This window comes from Orbicella franksi, chromosome 9 (assembly GCF_964199315.1).
Source record: "Orbicella franksi chromosome 9, jaOrbFran1.1, whole genome shotgun sequence".
NCBI classification, from domain to species: Eukaryota; Metazoa; Cnidaria; class Anthozoa; order Scleractinia; family Merulinidae; genus Orbicella; species Orbicella franksi.
Window position 1 is genome coordinate 16792638 of NC_138153.1, and position 20596 is coordinate 16813233.

Here is a 20596-nt window from a genome sequence, read left to right on the forward strand (position 1 = left end):
ATTATAATTTGAGACGGTATGAAATGTGTTTCTGTGAAATAAACTTTTAAATTTGATGAAGGTGAACTTTGAGTTACATGTTTTTTGTCTTCTCATCATGCTAGTCAAAACCAAACGTCACATGCCACAAACACGGTCGAAGCTTTTGGATATTGCTCTTAGAAGTTTAAGCATTTAAACTGTGGTTAATGAGCTCTGTAGTCTACATCATAGCTGTCATTTAAGGTTGTCACCAGTTCTGTTATCTTCCCCCTATTAGCCATTGTGCAATAGCCTTAGGTCAATGTCCAATGTAACGCAATCGTTTTACCATATGGGAAATCATACGACAAAGCTCCCAGTGATTTTCCACCATGCTTTCATGTGATTTCAGCGTGCTATACCCCTCCCAACTCCTTCAATCCCCAGTTAGTAAAATCCCATTGTTTTCTGACCCAGTCCCAGTTGTGAGCTAGTATTCAAGCTAGGCCGTTCTCCGCTTTCCCCTCCCTCCCTCTCTGTATTGGTAGCTTTGTCCTTTCCCATCTTTTTCCTCCATGTGGTTGTAATTACCTTTCGTGAGAAGGTGGCTTTCGCCTGCTGAACCTTCTCGGTTTATTCACTGCCACGTTCTATTACTTATATTGTGTGTATTGTGTGCAACCTAGGCTACATTTTGCCCTACAGTAAGTGCTATGGCCACCCTTGGAAATAGGTCCGGATCTCTCCAGGATGGTGTCATCGTACCATCTGACCTATTGTCCTCCCAGAAGGGCACCCCTCTTCTGGTCCATCCTATGTTACCCCCAAGGAAATAGGTCCGGATCTCTCCAGGATGGTGCCATCGTACCATCTGACCTATTGTCCTCCCAGAAGGGCACCCCTCTTCTGGTCCATCCTATGTTACCCCCAAGGAAATAGGTCCGGATCTCTCCAGGATGGTGCCATCGTACCATCTGACCTATTGTCCTCCCAGAAGGGCACCCCTCTTCTGGTCCATCCTATGTTACCCCCAAGGAAATAGGTCCGGATCTCTCCAGGATGGTGCCATCGTACCATCTGACCTATTGTCCTCCCAGAAGGGCACCCCTCTTCTGGTCCCCTCAGTAACATAGGTTCCCCTAGAGACGCCGCTACTCTAGGGAAGATAGGCTCTGTCTTCCCTGCCACCCATGTTTTGCCACCATAATCAGTGTTTTGTTTCTGTTTCCTGCTTCTACCCTGCAAATAAAGTTGGGGTTGCAATGTTGTTACCCATATAAATACCCTCGCTGGTACTGTTAGACCTGCCCCTCCCCCTGTATGGGTGTGACTTTAATAAATTATGCTAAATTGCACAGCAGCAGAGTCGAGGTTAACGACGTCAGTTGCATTATCGTCCCCGTAGCCCTTTTAGCTTCTCTTAGCTGGCGGGGCCTGGCCTTTGTTTCTCGTGCCAAGGCCCCGCTTGCAGGATGGGCTCCTGCCGCCGGCTAAGAGAAGCGAAAAGGGCTATGGGGACGAGAATGCGTCAGTTGGCATTAAGTCAAATGATTTTGGATACCAACGCTTTCCCAATCTCTCGCCTAGTCTCTTTTCCAGAGCCCCAGATCGTTTTGCCTAATATCAATATGGGAATTGGTAAAAGCTTGTGATAACCTTTCCTTGTACAAGTGCGTGTTTCCTTTTAAACTTGCTATTCGCTTCTTCCTTGAAAGGTTATTACTAATACTACGATGTAAAGCGAAACTCGTTCATAGCGTTGTATCTATGGGGCTACGGAAAGACTGTAAATTTGCTGTATTTAGCTAACGCCCTCCTCCACCACCTTCTTGTCATGCGCCAGTGCCAACTTCCAATTGTCATTTCCAAAATAAATTCAGTCGCACGCTTTTATTACTTTTCTAAAATACTTCACACACAATCTTTCTCCCTGTCTGCATGTCTCCCTTTCTTTCTTCCTTTTTTTCGTTTTTCTTTGTTTTCTTTTCGTTTTTCCTTCTTTTTCTTTCTTCCTTCTCGCTATCTTTTTTTTCCCCGTTCTCCGCTGCTTTTGTCTGCTTTTTTTAAAAATGATAATAAGAAAGTTATACGCGGTGTATGGCCTTTCTTTTTATTTTCTTTGAATTCGCCTCGTTACAGGCCAGTTCAAGCATTTAGGTTCCGAGAATCCGAGAAGCTTCAACCAAATAAAATAGCGCACAAGAACCATTAATCACTGTCTGACATAGCACCTCAATCACAAATAATGTCTGACTGAGGACTAGGAGAATTAAACAGTGAGGAAAAACAAAAAAAAGAGCTTTAATTGTGGTTTATCCCCCTGTTTATCGCGGAATCAAAACGCTGTTTGTTGAGGGAATGAGTCGAGTCTGTTTTTAGCAAATGACGTAGTTGACGTCATGACACAGAAAATTGCGGGGAATCCCCGCCAAAATCCGGGGTATTTGTAGGCGCTTTCGCTTTCCGAAGTGAGTGTTTAAAGAAGGTGTTTGTATGAGGCTGTTTCTCTTCCAGCTTCCAGCTTATTTTGTAGCCTTGCTTTAAACTAAGAAGTTCAAGTGTATCTTGAGTGGGAAAAGCATTCAATTGTGCTGAACTTGTGGCACGATTCAAAGACTTTGCACCCTTCTGAATTTCGTAGCTCTATCTTCGATCTTCACGACGAACACAGTGGGATTTGTAATATTCTCGAATACGAAACTTCGATCTTAACAGCGTCACTGGGTTCCCATGAAGATTTAATTCGTGTCAAGAATCCTAAATGCTTTTAAGTCAACGTTGAACGTTAAGCTGGACTTTATTTCAACGATCCTTGTCAGTTCGCTCAGTTTCCTTTCAACGAATATTTTCCCATATCGCCATGTCTGAATCGGGAAGTTTCACTCCCTCTCAGGCAATGACTAGTTCACAGTCTAGCAGCGAAGGCAGCAGTATTGGCGGCTTTGTTGTGGTGGACAAATGCAATGAACATTTTCAACACTCGGACCGCTGCGAGGATGGAAAGACAAGTGAGATTCCTGCCAAAAGTGAAAGCTTGGCTCATGCCGGAAGTACAGCAGAACCTCAAGGTGAACTCGTGGAACGAGTACAGAATCTTGCTAAGGAAAATGAAGAATTGAAAGGGGTCCTTCGTCAAAACAGTAAACTTCTTGAGGTAATGTTTAGCTGGAGAAAGGTTTTGTCGATATAGGGGTGGTTTCGAAACTAGTGTACCTTCAAGGTAGAGTTGTACGTTTTATGCTTTATATCAAGCTGAAGTAATTAACTTACATGTGGTTGTGTTTCGATTGTTTCACTGCCTCTGCTAGGCGACATCTTAACTCTTCTCCTTGAACAGTTAGCTGCATACATGCATAGTGATTTTTTTCATTTCATTACGTGCGAGGTAGAACACATCTACATGTTATGCCTTCACCTTTTTTGTTTTCAACACATGAATGCAACCCAACAAGGTCTTCTGCAGGGGGGGTGGGGGGGGGGTGGTACTCTATAAATCTTTGGGCAGGGGTGTGCCAGTGGAACACTGAAACCCTTACCCTGTACTAGACCATGATCAGCTTGATTTTGCAACCCTATTCTAGACCTAGACACCGAAAACCCCCTGCCCTATCCGAGACTAGTGATTTTCCATGCAGAAACTTTTATTACCACCATCATAGTCCAACTTAATCAATATCATATAAAGTCGTTCTGGGTTTTGATTTCTATTATGGAACTGCAGGTAAAGAACCCTGTTAAAGCCTAAATTATTTATACGCTGGCCACTTTCTGATAAATTATACCTTATCCTACAATCATGGACAAAAGCAGTTGAGACACTCCCTGAAAAAGACCTGTTTCGTTGACCGGGTGAGTTTTTCAATCTCCAATTTTTACATTTCAACCCCCTCTCCCCCTTTCAATGTTGTAGCCATGTGACAGTGTCCACAGAGCGTATTTCAACACTGAAAAGGGGGAGAGGGTGGTTTGGCTATCAACAAAGGAGATGCTTTTTGAAATTACGGAAGGACGCAGATAGAAAGCGTTTGTTTTGCTCAAATGTGTCAACATTTTTGTCCATGACTGTAGATCAAAACTGTCTGATTTCTATACCCTATCCCAGACTAAACTGTCTGAAAACCATACCGTTCACAGCAGCACATACACTTATAGTTTATATATGGGATTGCCCCTACCCCCTTACCCAAGGTCTTTTGTCAAGACAAAGTATGAATATAATGGTTTTATCTTTTATTTTCCAGGAGTATTTTCAAGATCTGGCGAGCATGCAGAAAAACCAAAAGCAGGCCAGTGAATCTTTACGAAAAGGGTATGATCATGCTAAAGAGGTGGTGAAGAAACTCCGAGAGAAGAATTGCACACTGAAAACTGAGCTGAAGAATGAGCAAAACAAAAATTTGCAACTTGAGGAGCTACTGTCAAAACTAAAGGATGCGAAGCTGAATGAGCCATCTCTCCATCATGGCAATGCTGCTCGAGAAGATCAAGGCAATCCTGTTCAAGTAAAATCTCTTGAAGAAGAAATCAAGAGATTGGAATCTGAAAAAGATACTCTGGAACTGAACAACAGCAAACTGCAGGAGCATATTTCCTGTTTAAAAGCAATGCGGGAAGCTGAGCAAGTAAGATTTATAGCAAACAAATGATACACCTGTTTAAAATAATTTGTTAGTAGTGCTTCTTTTACAACACACCATATATGCGAGGTAGGTTTCTCTGAAGGTTATTTCTGGTAGTCTTATGAAAATCAGGATAGCAAATCCATTCTCAGGTTAAGATTTATCACATGTATCAGTTTGTGTCAGATATGTAGACATTTACAATGTTTTCATTGGGTTGTAATGCCTTTCAATTTTTATAGCACACTGAAAATGATGACTGTGAAACTCTGATTTCGCTGGATTCTCTAACATCTGACATTCAGACAAGTCCTGAAGAATTGCAATCTGAGAACTACAGGAAGCTAGAAACAGAAAAAGAAATACTGAAAGTGGATTTGGACAAGCTCAAAATTGAGAACGAGCAAAAGCAACAGCAGTACAATCAACTTGAAGAGGAACATGACACTCTTTTGAAGAAACTTGCCGATATCGAGCAAAGGCAGATGATAGAGTTGGAAGAGATTAAGCCAGAGATAACTGACACTCAAGCTTCTGTGGCAGTTTCAGAACAGGTCACTGCACTATGCCAACAGCTTCAAGTACAAACAGAGGCACTGAGCAATCTACAGGAGGATCTTGATGCTGTAAGACAAGAAAATGAGATGCTCAAGAAGAAGGCTGAAGACCTGGAGAAAGGAAAGGTAATAATAAACAAGAAACAATTAACATCCATAGCACATTTGAGACTCTATTAGGGGGATATTGAATGTATTTAGCTAAAATAATACCAGGATGTGGGCTATTTAGGGGAGCAATTTATGGGGTATGGGATATTAAGATCAGCTAAAGCAGGAAAGTATTACATGTAAATGTGAGGTCCCATTACAGTGAGGAGGGGGTGGGGTGGGGGGGGGGGGCCCTCAGAGTATTCCACGTCCTGTTAATTTTTGGCTTAAATATCCTGTATGCCATTAATTCCAAGTGCAAGAATTTAACAATTTTCCTACTCCATTTCAGAGTATTGCAATAGGGAGGCTCTGGGAAAGACAGCTAACTTATAGTATTTCAGTCTCCTCTGACACCAGTGAGTTAATGGGTACAGGTGTCTAACTGTTGTCCAGGGCCAGGTTGTTCAAAAGCCAGTTAATGCTAACCAAGGATTAAAAGTTAACCGAAGTATTAATTTTTCTTGGATATAAATGTTTTTCGCTGGATATGTTTTTTATAGTTTGAGATTTTTCAAATTCAACACTAAAGGACAAACAATACAAACAGAAAACACGACCAAAGAGTTACAAAACTCAAATCAAAATTCTCACTAATCCTAGGTTAGTGTAATCGGGCTTTGAACAACCCGGCCCAGGGTAACCATGCAAAATGATCCTAGTCATGTCATGCTTCTAAAGCAAGTTAGAGTAAAGACTGGGCACTGCAAAGCCACCTGGCTCCTCTGATCTCTGGTGGACAATCAACAGATATGTTTTTCATTGGTCTGAAGTGTCTTCTTGTTATTTTCTTGTGCAAGTGTTGGGGACACTGCCTCTCCCGACAACATGCTGGGTGTTGATAACATGTGATTCCTGCCCAGGTTCATGTAGTAAGATATAGCTTGTTAATCCCACAGGAAACCACTGAGAATAATCAGGACATTGAAACAATGAAACAGCAGCTCCAAGCCTACCAGGAGAAGGAGCGAGAGAATCAGGACGCTGCTGATAAACAGGAAGCTCATCAAACAGAATTGATGAAGGAAATTGCCGAGCTAAAACAACAGCTTGAAACTGAGAGAGAGGATGTTGGAAAGCTAAGGGAAGATGTTAACAACTTGACACATGAGAGGGATATCTGCAAAAGAAAGATTGAAGAAATGGAGATGCAACCAGAGGAGAGTAAGGTTAGTATTATTGTTAAAAATCTGTTCAGAGCTCTCGGTAAGCACCAGCTGGCAAAAGGAAAAAACAACATCTTGTAGTCCTTGCTGTACCAGCTACTCTTGAGATGTTTCACGATGCAAAATGTACACAAGAGACCCAGTTGTACTGCTTTTAATTGATGCTTTTTCATACCCTTTCATTGTCAAAAATGGTGGCTTTTCAAGGGCGATATGCTCCATTTCATCATTGATTCATGAAACGTAGACCGTTTTTGTAAATGGCTGCCAATTACATGTATAAATGCTTCTGTAAGTTTTAAAATTAGCCTGACTAACTTCATTTATAAGTTGACAATTCAGATTTAAATAGATACAAAGGAATTTTAAATTGGCAGACATTATTTTATGAAAAAGGGTCTGTATCAATCTTGTGAGACTGTGTTCTACCAAATTTCCAAACACAGAGGCAAGACTTGAAAATGTGATGCATTCATGTAGCAGAGTACATAATGTATTTTCGATGAACCCTAAAGTGTTTGGAAATGTGATAAAACATTGTCTCAATTGCTTTGTAAATGTTCTTAATTGAAACTGAAACTAAGGAGAAAACAGAATTCTAAATACAACTGTAAAAAAGGAAATGCCTATAGATTAAGATTAGTTCAAAAAGGTTATGTATCATTATTATTTCAGCTCTATTATTTAAACTTGATGAATTATTGTTGAGCTTTTGATTGATTAGTTTTCATAAAGCAAAGTGTAATTTTAAAAGGTGATAAAAAATGCAAAATAGATTCACCCAGCTTCTTGTGTAAATATCAGTTGAGAACAACTCAAGGAGACCAGCAAGTAGAAAAACTTTTTCCCTATATATTTGATCTCACATTCAGGGAAGTGACAATGAGTCATTTGGAGAATCAGGAGACGCACCACACAAGGATGAATTAATTGCAAAACTAAAGAAACATGTCTGGATCTACCAGAATCGAGAGGGAGATCTTCTGAACAGAGAGAATGCTGTTCTTGAGAAGGAAAATAAACATAAGCAAGTAAGTTACAATTAAAGGAGTCAAGATATTCAATTTGTTGCTTTGCTAGTCACCCATGGGATGAACATGAGAGGGTGGCATGTACAGTATGCTTTTCATTTGTCAAACAGCAATCTCCAGGCAGATCCCAGACCATCCCTTCGAGACAAAACATTTGGAATACCAGTAGTCTTCAGATTAGGGGCAGCGAATGGTAAATGTGAGACTTTACGAGACGGCGAGACAAGCATTTTTGTCTGCGAGCCTGAGACATTTTGACCTTTTAGATTGCGAGACCAAGACTTCAAAGTGTTTTGAGTGTGAGCAAAAGACTTTCAGACTCTCAAAATTTGAGCCCCAGATTTAGGTGAGAGTTAGAATGAGCTTGTACAGCCTTTTGACCAACTTGTTCAAACTGGCTGGGACTTGAAATTCGATTATAACACACTACGTTATGATATCGACTGTTTTTCTGGCGCCAAAATGGACATTGCAGTAGCTTTTTGTGGAATTCAGACAATTTAAGAGAGCATCCATATGAAAACCATGCAGTATTAAAATGTGAGTCGACATCGACCCTCTCAGATTTTGTTCAAATTCTTTGTAGGGTTACATAATGAGGTGGTAATACAGTGGGTAGAATATTATCATGAAATTCTTGAATGTCTAGGAGATATCGCGGTCAGCATGCTCATGATCAAATTTAGGCCAAAAATTGACCATATTTTGACCCATTTTTCGACTAAAACATTTGTAAAAGCATTAAACCTTTCCAGCTCAAAATGCTGGTGTAATGAATATCAAGTAATTAGATTGCAATGATACCACTGAGATTTCAAATGACTTAGCGGTCTAGTAACACGCGCATTTTAAAAATAATGCCCTGAAGGAAGTGTTGAGCGGAAAGGATTTTAGGGCAAAAATAAGTTTGAAAATCGACGATGCGGCATTGTTTCAAAAGTTTCTTTACCTACTATTTTATGAAGCCTTTATTTGTTTAATAAATACCAGCAAAAAAAGTCTGTAAAGTTTAAAACGATCATGAGATTTTGATGGACAAAAACGTGCTATATGTCAGTGCAGGAAAACAAAGAATTACAACGAGTGTCATGGCATAATGGATAGGTTAGTTGAGTAAGCACCAGATTCCAAATTCCATATACCCTAACAGGTACCGGGAAAGCATCCGCTGTGGACCTTTTAAGGCTGAACACCCTAAGAGGTACGATAACTGCTTTTTAAATCTCTAAAGGTACAACAAGCACTCCTGTCCTATTTATATGGGAGTACCCCCTGATATAAGCTTCTTTTTTTTTTACCAATTTCAAGGTTTTCCACAATTTCAGCTCTGCTTAGTTATGTTGCAAAAATGTGAGCCTACCTGGATTTGAGTGGAAACAATTGACCGAAAAACTTATTATTAAGTTCAAACTGAATGACAATATTGATGCCATTATTCATAGTCAGTGATAGTGGATGATAGTTTTGCGGTCAAACGGTCAGCGTGAGTTTTAACTATCATCAGTCAATCAATGTGTTATCATGTGCCGCTTGACAAGGGAATTGTGAAGGGGGCAAATAGTAAGGGAATCTCCTGCCTCGTCAAACATACAAAGTTTCCATTCCACTTCAACACCCACGGATGTGGTTTTATAACAGAGGTCTTTAGTGGTCTTTGTACCGACCAGATACACCACACTCTTTCTTGGAATGCCCTCTAACAGAGCATTCAAAAGAAGCCTAGCGATCGTAATGTGATTGGAATCAGGGTGAAATTTGATACAAAATACAGCTGTAAGATGTCACAAGTGACATACTCTGTCACGCAATCAATCATTCCAGCTGGTGTGTTGCTTATAGTAAAACAACAATGCAAAAAATCAATGTTCTGGTGATTACCGGTACCATTGCATGGAAAAGAAATAAGTAATATAAGATTTCGTTGCGAAGAAAAAAATTGTTGTCACTGTTTGAACAAAACATGTGACTGGATGGTAAAGAATGAGTAAAACAAGTCGTTGAAGTATTAAAATGCTTGGATGTGATGCTGCCAGCTGGCCGAGTGGCTCGATAACATCTGTTCAGCAAAATTATTATGGTGTTGGAAACACAACAAAATGAAGCTTAGTTGCCAAACGAGCTATGTTATTCTACCTTCAAGGCAGTGATTTCTAAATGCTATGATGTGGCTTTCTATGAAAACGTCTCACTTCGGTGCGAGGTTTGTATGACAACTTATGATGTTTGCAGCTTAGCTATATGCCAGCTAGCAAACAGCAGCTTAAATACTAACAAAATAACTAAATTGGAGTTTCAAAATGTTTCATAACAAGGTTTCTCTTCTCGTTAAGTAATGTTTTATTTACATATTATTATTTCCACTCCATTCTGACAGTACTTCCTTGTCGAGCTCATTTGCATATTGTCACAAACAAACATTAGTTCAATGCAAAGAGAGCTTTTCCCACAGAGTCCTTTACAGAGTTTTTGCTTTTTAAACTGAAAGATCATTTATTTGGCAAGCTTTAGATAGCTTCGAATTTGATTAGAAAAACACCGCATCTCTACAAACAGCGACTTTTTGAGACCCTACTACTTACAGTAGGTATGACCTGACTAGGGGGAATGGAAATTTAGCTCCTGGTCACATGAGATAAGCCACAGAAGTTAAGTCAACGTTCTTTTATTGTTAGAGATTAGAACTATTCTATGTACAAATATCATGTCATTTCCTGTTGTTTCTAGCTTGCAACAGATGATCAAACTTCATGTATATTTTTACCATAAATTTGAACACTTTTCATTGTCTGACAGTTTGATTGACATATCTCATAATCAATAGACAGTTAAACCAAACTGTTGCACTTGGTGAATGTACTAGTTGGTTAATGACCTAAGTGTGCCAAGTTTCAGGGGAATCAGTGACGTGCGCTGTAGACTTGCCTGCATGGTCCTCAGGTGGACTCTCTCTTAAAAGAAGTTGGGATTAACTTTTTCTCGGAAATAATAAATAATATTTGTAAGTTGCTTCATTGAAATTCAATGTCAAGTGACAGGAAAATGTCATTTATAAAAACAGATAAACCAAGGAATCCAAGATTCAGAGACAGCTTCATATAAAAATCGAGACTGCGAGACGCACATAACCACTAAAAAATGAGACTGCGAGACCCCTGAGATTCGACTAAAATTTTGCAAGACCCAGAGTTTTCAAAGGGCCATTAATATTTGCCACCCCTTATATTAATACCCCTTCAAAACTTCATTCTTCATTAATTTTAATATCTTCATTTCTCAAGCCACTGTTTTTGCCAAAAATGAGTCTGTTCACAACTGTAGTTACTCAACAGAGATTGAAATATAATTTTATAGCACTCACCATATATGTGAGTAATATAAGTGACCTTAAGAAATGTGCCTCAAATATGGACAACTTGTAGTCACCCATGAGGTTTGAGGCTCACCTGGACAAATGGGCGCGATCTCCAGGCCTGGTTATTCAAAAGCTGTTTAACCCTTCTTACGATCATAAGTTAATCAGGCTGTTAATAATATTATTTATCTTGCTTAGAAGAGAAAAAATGAAAACAGAAAATCTTTCTGAAAAAATTATTTCGAACTGAATCAAGTAGCTAAGTAGTGAAGTTATTAATAGCACTTGTTCGCTCTTTCGTAGCTCCTTGAGGAGAAGAAGACACTTGAACTTCAACTGGCAAAAGCTCTAAAGGAAAAGGACACACTTCTGGAAGAAGGAAGAAAGCAAGAAGAACAGACACAGACACTGCAAAGACAGCTAAGCAGTGTGTCAGATGAACTCAATGAGACACACGGACATGAGGTTAATCAGTTGAAGGAGGAGTTACAACTCAAAGATGCAGCAATGGCAAAAGTTTTAAATAATGCCGAGCAGCTGAAAGTTAATGTGACCAAGCTCATGGAGACGAAGGAAAACTTGCTTGCAGAATGCCAGAAGCTGAAGGAAGATTGCTCTCAAAAGTGGGTTTAATTCAAAGTCTCATTTATTCCTCCGGAGCAAAGATTCATGAATGGTGCATGCGCAAAGCCATAATAAAGCTCTCTGCACGCATTGCAGGCCTATGATGAGGGAGCATTATAAAGCTCTCTGCACGCATTGCAGGCCTATGATGAGGGAGCATAATTATAAAGCTCTCTGCACGCATTGCAGGCCTATGATGAGGGAGCATTATAAAGCTCTCTGCACGCATTGCAGGCCTATGATGAGGGAGCATAATATAAAGCTCTCTGCACGCATTGCAGGCCTATGATGAGGGAGCATTATAAAGCTCTCTGCACGCATTGCAGGCCTATGATGAGGGAGCATAATTATAAAGCTCTCTGCACGCATTGCAGGCCTATGATGAGGGAGCATTATAAAGCTCTCTGCACGCATTGCAGGCCTATGATGAGGGAGCATTGAAGGGGTGAGTGCAAAACCATGCTAAGTGACGATTTGGGTGAAAAAAAATATTTTCGCGAAAGGGCTTGAATTTTTGCATGCGGTCTTCAATGTAATAGAAAAACGTGGTCCTGTATTTTTGTCGCTGGTTTTTGCTTCGTTTTCGAGTTATAACGTATGCAAAAATACTTGGCTTTTCCTAGCCATGTCTTTAGGAGTTTATTTGTTGAACAGCAAACAGGCAGACTGTTTATAGTGTATGAAGTCAAAATCAAATCTCACAGCATATATAGAGCGGAAATCTGGGAACAGATTGTTTACATCGGCTATTGTGACGTGAGCACAACACGTGAATCGATCGAGCGGCAAACAAAATACCATCGAACTAAAAAGAGATGTGCCGCATTAGAGCTCTGTCAACTAATATCTTAAGCATTGTGTTAAAGTACCTTGTGTGCCTGCCTGGTGGTTGAGAGGCATCATTAAGCCTCGATAAACCCGTAAGTCATCAGCACGTTTTAAAGAATCAAAATGTGTTCTGAAACTTCGAAGGTAGCTGATATACCGTAATCGTGTTATCGGCGTTCGAAGTCAGATCGAGCCAGGCAGCAAAGTCCAAGAGCAGTTCTTGCCCAAGAAAAATACCCTCTCGTGAGTTGTGGCCCATTTGCCAAGCATTGCTAGTGTCAAAGTTTGGAAAGCGAGAACTGGTTTTTGAGTGATAAAATTTGTCTTGTATCGACCGCCATGTTTTCCCGCGCACGAGGTGTAAAGACCCTTCCCGGCATGCATTGCGATCACGTTCTGCTCGCGTTTCTCGAACTGGTAACTAGATTGTTTCGGCTTTTTTCATTTAAAGATAATAATGGCCAACAAGTAGCGATCGATTGTAACATAGATCTGTGATCCAGGTTGCTTTGATTTTATTTCATATCGGCATGATTTGTAGTGTTTTGAACTTCTGGGATCAGCGGACATGCAGATGTATGGAGACCCGTACGTTGCGCAGAAGGGTTAATTTGTTAAACTGTTAGGCGGTGCGTGACATAAAGCTACGATCGCGTTGGTCGAAAAATATGTATTTATCTCGTGATTTTTAGCCATTTAAGACGTTGCTGTATTTGGAAAAGTGCTTATTTGATGTTTATTTGTTCACTGCAGATAGTCATTGTCCCAGATAACCAAAGTAAGTTCCAGATGTTAACACTATTTTCCGGCCGCCATATTTTACCTATTTAAACCTGAAATCAACATTTTTGAGCTTATACGTTGCGTGAAATTAACATTTTGCTGTTTTCTAAGTGAAATCAACATCCTTGCCGTCACGCGTTACGTGAAATCAACATTTTTACCTATTTAGACCTGAAATCGACATTTTTGAGCTTATACGCTGCGTTAAATCAACATTTTTCTGTTTTCTAAGTGAAATCAACATCCTTGCCGTCACGCGTTAACGTGAAATCAGCATTTTGACCTATTTAGACCTGAAATCAACATTTTTGAGCTTATACGCTGCGTGAAATTAACATTTTGCTGTTTTCTAAGTGAAATCAACATCCTTGCCGTCACGCGTTAACGTGAAATCAGCATTTTGACCTATTTAGACCTGAAATCAACATTTTTGAACTTATACGCTGCGTTAAATCAACATTTTGCTGTTTTCTAAGCGAAATCAACATCCTTGCCGTCAAGCGCTAACGTGAAATCAGCATTTTGACCTATTTAGACCTGAAATCAACATTTTTGAGCTTATACGCTGCGTGAAATTAACATTTTGCTGTTTTCTAAGTGAAATCAACATCCTTGCCGTCACGCGTTAACGCGAAATCAGCATTTTGACCTATTTAGACCTGAAATCAACATTTTTGAGCTTATACGCTGCGTGAAATTAACATTTTGCTGTTTTCTAAGTGAAATCAACATCCTTGCCGTCACGCGTTAACGTGAAATCAGCATTTTGACCTATTTAGACCTGAAATCAACATTTTTGAGCTTATACGCTGCGTGAAATTAACATTTTGCTGTTTTCTAAGTGAAATCAACATCCTTGCCGTCACGCGTTAACGTGAAATCAGCATTTTGACCTATTTAGACCTGAAATCAACATTTTTGAACTTATACGCTGCGTTAAATCAACATTTTGCTGTTTTCTAAGCGAAATCAACATCCTTGCCGTCAAGCGCTAACGTGAAATCAGCATTTTGACCTATTTAGACCTGAAATCAACATTTTTGAGCTTATACGCTGCGTGAAATTAACATTTTGCTGTTTTCTAAGTGAAATCAACATCCTTGCCGTCACGCGTTAACGTGAAATCAGCATTTTGACCTATTTAGACCTGAAATCAACATTTTTGAGCTTATACGTTGCGTGAAATCAACATTTTGCTGTTTTCTAAGTGAAATGAACAACCTTCCCGTCACGGGTTAACATGAAATCAACATTTAAACCTTTTTTGACCTGAAATCGACATTTTTGAGCTTTTACGTTGCGTGAAATTGACATTTTGCTGCTCTCTAAGAGAAATCAACATCCTTGCCGTCACGCGTTAACATGAGTCAACGTTTTAACCACTTTTGACCTGAAATCAATAAATTTGAGCTTATATAAGTTGCGTGAAATTGACATTTTGCTGGTTTCTAAGTAAAATCAAAGTCCTTGCGGTCGCGGCGGGCCGATCCTTTGTTATAATAAACCGAGGCGAGACTTCGACTTATAACAAAGGCTTGGCTTGGCTATTATAACAAAGGGTCGGCTCTGTTTATCATAACAAAGGCCCGGCTTCGTTTATTTGAAGACCTCGGCGGGAAAAGGGCGCTAGGTATTTTAATCAAAAGTGAACTTTGTCGAAAACGCTCCAAATTTCCCATACAGTTTTGTTTAGGTATGTTTAACAATGTCCCGTAGTTTTTCCGCTAAGCTTCGCTTCGTTTTCGAGATATTGCGTATGCAGAAAAACCACTCGGTTTTCCTAGCGGCGTCTTTATGAACGAAGCAAAAACCAGCGACAAAAATACAGGACCACGTTTTTCTATTACATTGAAGACCGCATGCAAAAATTCAAGCCCTTTCGCGAAAATTTTTTTTTTCACCCAAATCGTCACTTAGCATGGTTTTGCACTCACTCCTTCAATTAAGAACCCTATAACCTGGCAATACATGTTTTTATTTGTGATAGTACATTCTAGCTATGCAATGCTTTTGAGTAGTACACCATGGAATATCCCATGAGTCAATTGTATTTTCATAGTATACACACAAGCCTTGTGTACAAAGAAAATACAAGTGAGAAGTGGAATATTCCATGGTTTACCATGAGAGAGGATTGCATAACTATTTTATACCACAGTGTAGAAAATACATTGGCCAACACAATCAGGTGACATATGTGCTGCACACAATAGGAAGGTTGGCTGTAATACCACTGAGTAAACAACGGCTTTCCTGTATTCTGATTGGCTGTATTTCTCTCTGATATCGGTATTAAATTAACCATATAACTATTGCTCCATTGTTCCCGATTTTTCTTTTTTCTTTTTTCTGGTTGTTTTTTTTTATTTTTATTATCATTTGGTCAAATGTTTTTAATTACCCCAAATGGGACTACACATAAATCCTGAGTGTTTTTGCCATTGAACATTGTTGCATTAAGTTTTTTGCCAGTGTTAAACTTTTTCAGTCAAGTGATTGTGTACAGTGGTTTCCTCTTATATTGAAACAAATGTTGCCAATTTGTTTTTGTTTTTTTTTAACCTGAAAATGGTGCAACTACTATTACTTAAAACTGGATCGTTGGATAATGCAGTTTCAAAATCATTGGCTCAGCCCTCATGGCACATGTATATGAGCAACTATACCATGCTCTATAAATATGGCAAGCATATGCATAATTTTGGGGGGCATTTTTATTTATTTATTTATTTATTTTAGTTTTCTATATTTTAGGGCTGTTTTAATAAACAATTACTCCATTGCACTTGCTGGATATGAGTTAATTATAGCCAAATTGATGCTTGTGTTTGCCTCGTGGGCTAATCTATCATGTCATATCCAGTGTGAGCTTGTGGAATAATGATTTCTCGTTAATCATTATTTTTTTTCGACAAATACCTATGGCGGTTAAGATTAATTTTGTATTACTCACGTATAAAAGTATACTGTACACATTTTAAAAATTAAAATGTTGATGCAGCCATATTTATAAAACCATGATCTTTGATTGTAAAATAAGGTGAAAAAAATATTGTTATTATGCCCTTTTCAAACAGAGAAGAGGAGGTAGAGTCCCTAAAGAAACAACTAAGCGATATGTCCAATGAAATGAATGAAACTCGTGAACGTGAAGTTAACGAGTTGAAAGAGGAATTAGCAAGAAAAGGCGAAGTACTATCAACTGCTGAGGTGACCATGGAGTCGCTGAAGGTTCAGGTGACACAACTCATTCAGGAGAATCAGTCTCTTGCAGCAGAAAGAGAAAGGATAATGGACGATTACACACAACAGTAAGTTCTTCATGTGTCATCACTCATAAGTGAATCCAGAGGGTGGGGAGATTGGGACAGTAAATTAAACCTCAGTCCCTGGCCCACCCTTTGGGAGCGGTAGCCTCATGGTTAGTGCACTCGTCTCCAGATTGAGCAGTCTGGATTCGAGCCCTGGCCGGGGGCATTTTGTTGTGTTCTTGGGCAAGACACGTAACTCTCAGTGCATCTCTCCACCCAGGTGAATAAATGGGTACCGGCAAACTTAATGCTAGGGGTAATCCTGCAATGGACTAGCATCCCATCCAGGGGGAAGTAGATAAATACTCATAGTCGCTTCATGTTACAGAAACCGGGATATTAGCTCTGGCCTGATGGGCAACTTGACTTGTATGCATACTTTATCTTTTACGTGCTCCACCCCATTAGAAGTTCTTTTTTTGTAGCACAGACCTCCCTTAAGCTAGGGACATGAGTTATGTATCTTCTACACTCATGCTACATGTACCAAAAGCTCCTGTCTCCCTCTTTTCATTAAATCCACCCTTGATGTCTTTAAGTGTGGTTGGGTGTGTTATATTTTCTTTTTCTTTTCTCTTTTAATTTTCCATTAAAATAATTTTCACAGTTTTCCAAAATTACGAAAGCTAGCTCAGCTGTACTGAAGGATAAGAATGTTGCTGGAGTAATGGAGTTTTATGGAGTAAATTTTCTGGTCAAGGATAATTCAGGCACTCTCTTTTTTTTCTTTATGGGTGAAAACTCTGGTAGCCATATTGTAACCTTTCAAACATGCCTCTCAATCACTCCAAACCCTTACTGATGTGTGCTTTTAACAAAGGTGTTAATCAGTATGTTTTGTTGTTTTTAAGGGAAAATATGTATCAAGATCATCTTCACAAGATTACTGAAGACAGTGAAAGTCAAAGGACTAAAAGAGATGAAATTATCAAGACTCTTAGAAAGCAAGTGACGGCAATGGAAGTGGAGTTACAGAGGACACGAGTACAGCTAGAGGCTGACAGGTACATTTAGGTTAATACAGTTTGCCTGACGTAAGAATTTCATTCACTTCAGTTCACACACTACTTGTATATAGGAATGTCGTTGCTGACGTCCTTGTTTACATTTTGCACCATTAGCATACGACTTTATGACTGAAATTATGACTGAGGCAATCTCGATGGTTAAAATTTCCTCCTATATACCTCTTAATAACCGAATTCGAGGGCCGTACTGTAAGTTACGGACCGAGTTTTTCCCCATCGATTTATGGCCCGCGCGCTTCGCGCTTGGGCCATAAATCGATGGGGAAAAACTCGGTCGGTTTTAAACTTTTACTTGTTAAAAAAGTTAAGAACACTTGGCGATAAATCACGAAACATTTTGGCAATAAAAACAGCTTTAAATTTTAGCGGGCCGTACAGGAGAATACGGCGCGCTAAATTGACCAATCACAGCGCGCGTACTAACTGAGAGATATAATAAAGGTATTTAGCAGCTTTTGTACTTTCCCCCTTCAAAAAAGAAACTACAGCCGGAAACGAGAAAATGACTGAGGCAAGTGCCTCAGTTTGCGTCATACTGGCTACGCCGGACCCTGAGCATACAGTATATATTCAGACTCACCATACATAAACACCACTTGTTCTGACAACCCTGAACATTGATGAAACGTTGTAATTATTTTTCCACCAACCAGGTTCAATACCCAAATTGTACTTCTTTATACAACTCCCCCGTGTACCGCTTCATAATACACTCTACTTTCCGCATTGTGATACAATTTTCCCCGCGTTTTACGTCACTTACCTCGCGCTTCCACTGTTCCTTTTCCGCGATTTCGTACAACACGTTTCTGCACTTTTTTTTCAGCATTTTTTGCTTAGCGTTTTGTTGTTTTAGAATCGTGACGGTTGTTACTTTCTAATTATAATATATCACTTTGCTTCTGTCGTCTTCTTAATTTTTATTCCTAGCTAAGGAAAAACTTGGCTTTTATAACATTATATAAAGAGATTTTAACATCTCTCTCCACACTTCAAATTTTAGATCTTTCATATATTTACGTGCATTAGTAGGACCCCGGTGATAACAGTACTTTGTACTGAAGGGTTATCCTGAGGAAATAGTCGATTATTATTATCATTATTATATCATTATTATTAATAAATAATAGTAATAATAATAATAATAATAATAGTAATAGTGACAATGATAATGATAATGATAATGATAATAATAAAGTTCTTTTAATCATAAGTCTGTCTTAAACTGGTGTGGCTTATGAGATGAAGATGAATTGCTTCTTAGCACTTGTTTTTTTTTTTATTCCTTGTGTTTAATGTTTCATGTGCTTGTTATGATTTCTTAGCACGGTACATCGGCAACTTCAGGAGGAATATGAACGCGTTCTTACGGAAAAGGAACAATTGTTGGAGGAATATCAAACCAGTAGAGACGAAAACAAGGTTGGTCTTTATGTTCAACACTGTCACCTGTGTGGATTGTCTTAATCTACCGTTGTAAACTATTGTTTGCGGAACAAACAAGACTAAACATTCACCATCTTTATTCACTCTTCACTAATCACGATGACTTCGACAGTGCTGATCCTTGCAGTGTGTAGGACGCCTGTCACATATGAACTCAGTTAACAAAACGGACTCCCGCTTCGCGGTCGTCCGATTTTGTTAATCACTCGTATGATTACATACCGAATTGGACTCCACTCAGTCCTATTACCATTATTAATTTTCATTCTTGTTATTATTTCAGCATCGCGTGAGAGAGTTGGAAGATTCAGAGAATCACAGAAGAAAGTTAAAAGAAGACCTTCAGCTTAAAGACGATGACTTAGGAGACTTGCGACAAAAACTGTTTGACTTAGAAAAACAACAAGAGGAGGAGCTTCGTATCCGTGAAGCTCAAGTAAGACAATTTTCATTCGGCCGAGAGTTTATGAAAAACGAATAAAACCGTCGCTAGAGGCTATTGATTCTGGTTTCTAAATGTCTCCGCCAGTTAAAGCCTTATACAGTTCAGTTTGGGTGGGGCTATACTCGGGGGAGCTTTTATCAAGGGGCGGGGGGGGGGGGGTGGCTGCTAGGAGCTGTACAAAATACTGTTTGGAAGTGAGATTACAAAAAAAATTGATTAGGGGTACATAGAAGGAAAGCCACTCAGGCTAGAACGTCTTGGTCTGGATTCTAATTGTAAACTTGTTTCGTTGCCGTGTACTGCCCTACGATTACGTTGAAACGTTTATAACAAAACTTTGAATGGAAAAGGGTTCCGTATCGTGGGAAAAGAGGCAAACTACAACCGGAATTTTTTTTACCTCGTTAGTAAACCGATTGGCCTACAACCTGGAGTGGGTAAGGTGGGGCAGGTGGGGGTGGGGTCTGATAACCGCCTTATAACCAGCATGTTGCGGTGTACACAGTGTATTTGTATTGATGTGCTGGTTTCCGTCTCTTTCCCATGTAGATGGAACTCTACCGATCAGATTTTCAAGTTGAGCGTGAAGCTAGAGAGAAGCAACACGAGCAAATTTTGCGTCTTCAAGTGGACAACCAACGCTATCAGGAAGAGATTGATCAACTTGGCAACAGAGGAATAACCGAGATGCAACGAAGGCATGGCAGTTTCGTTCCAGAACCTCGCGACATCCAACAACAACAACATGAGCAATCCAGGGGATGGTTTGACGGGTTGTTGCCGATGTTTTCCCGTGGACCTGGGGACCCGTCAGCATTCCCGAATCTCGAGGGCACAATGGGAAACTATGACCGGGCGCAAATGGGCGGTGATCAACGAGAACAGTTCCCTCGTGCCAACGAGGAGGACTGGCAATGCCCAACTTGCCGTGGAGTGTTTCCTGATTTCGACTCTCTTCAGATACATGCTGTGGGATGTAATGGAGCCCAGGTCCACCCCGCCCCCGCCGACGTAGAGAACCAGTGCCCAAGTTGCTTAGGGACATTCCCAGATTATGACACCTTGGCAATCCATGTTGAGGAGTGCTTAGATCAGCATCAGGGAAATTGATCCAGAACTGATGAGAAAGGAGTCTTTCTATCGCCGATAACTACTATTTCCAGAGTTTCTGGATGAAATTTTCCTGACGAGTTAAAGCTAGTGAGCAGATCCTTCATGAAGTAGTTTGTTTTTATGACTTTGCTCCTAGAGAAATTTAAGAACACTTTTTTTCAAAACTATGTGTTGAAAAAAAA

The 20596-nt window shown here is 39.7% G+C and overlaps 1 protein-coding gene across 1 annotated transcript; it reads left to right on the forward strand.

Moving 5' to 3' along the window:
* Positions 1-2489: 2489 nt before the first annotated feature.
* LOC145497736 (uncharacterized) lies at positions 2490-20578 on the forward strand. Its single transcript, XM_081477577.1, has 11 exons — positions 2490-3115; positions 4203-4583; positions 4823-5263; positions 6187-6456; positions 7326-7484; positions 11140-11459; positions 16149-16382; positions 17234-17386; positions 18736-18832; positions 19140-19292; positions 19851-20578. The coding sequence occupies exons 1-11, from the start codon at positions 2822-2824 to the stop codon at positions 20409-20411; spliced, it is 3063 nt and encodes a 1020-aa protein (XP_081333703.1). The 5' UTR covers positions 2490-2821; the 3' UTR covers positions 20412-20578.
* Positions 20579-20596: the final 18 nt, after the last annotated feature.

What these genes read in the sequence shown, in the direction of transcription:
- LOC145497736 (XM_081477577.1), top strand. Translation starts at nt 2,822, where the DNA reads ATGTCTGAATCGGGAAGTTTCACTCCCTCTCAGGCAATGACTAGTTCA. An exon ending in AAGACCTGGAGAAAGGAAAG is followed by an intron (nt 5,264 to 6,186) that starts GTAATAATAAAC and finishes TTAATCCCACAG; the next exon opens with GAAACCACTGAGAATAATCA. An exon ending in TTCGTATCCGTGAAGCTCAA is followed by an intron (nt 19,293 to 19,850) that starts GTAAGACAATTT and finishes TTTCCCATGTAG; the next exon opens with ATGGAACTCTACCGATCAGA.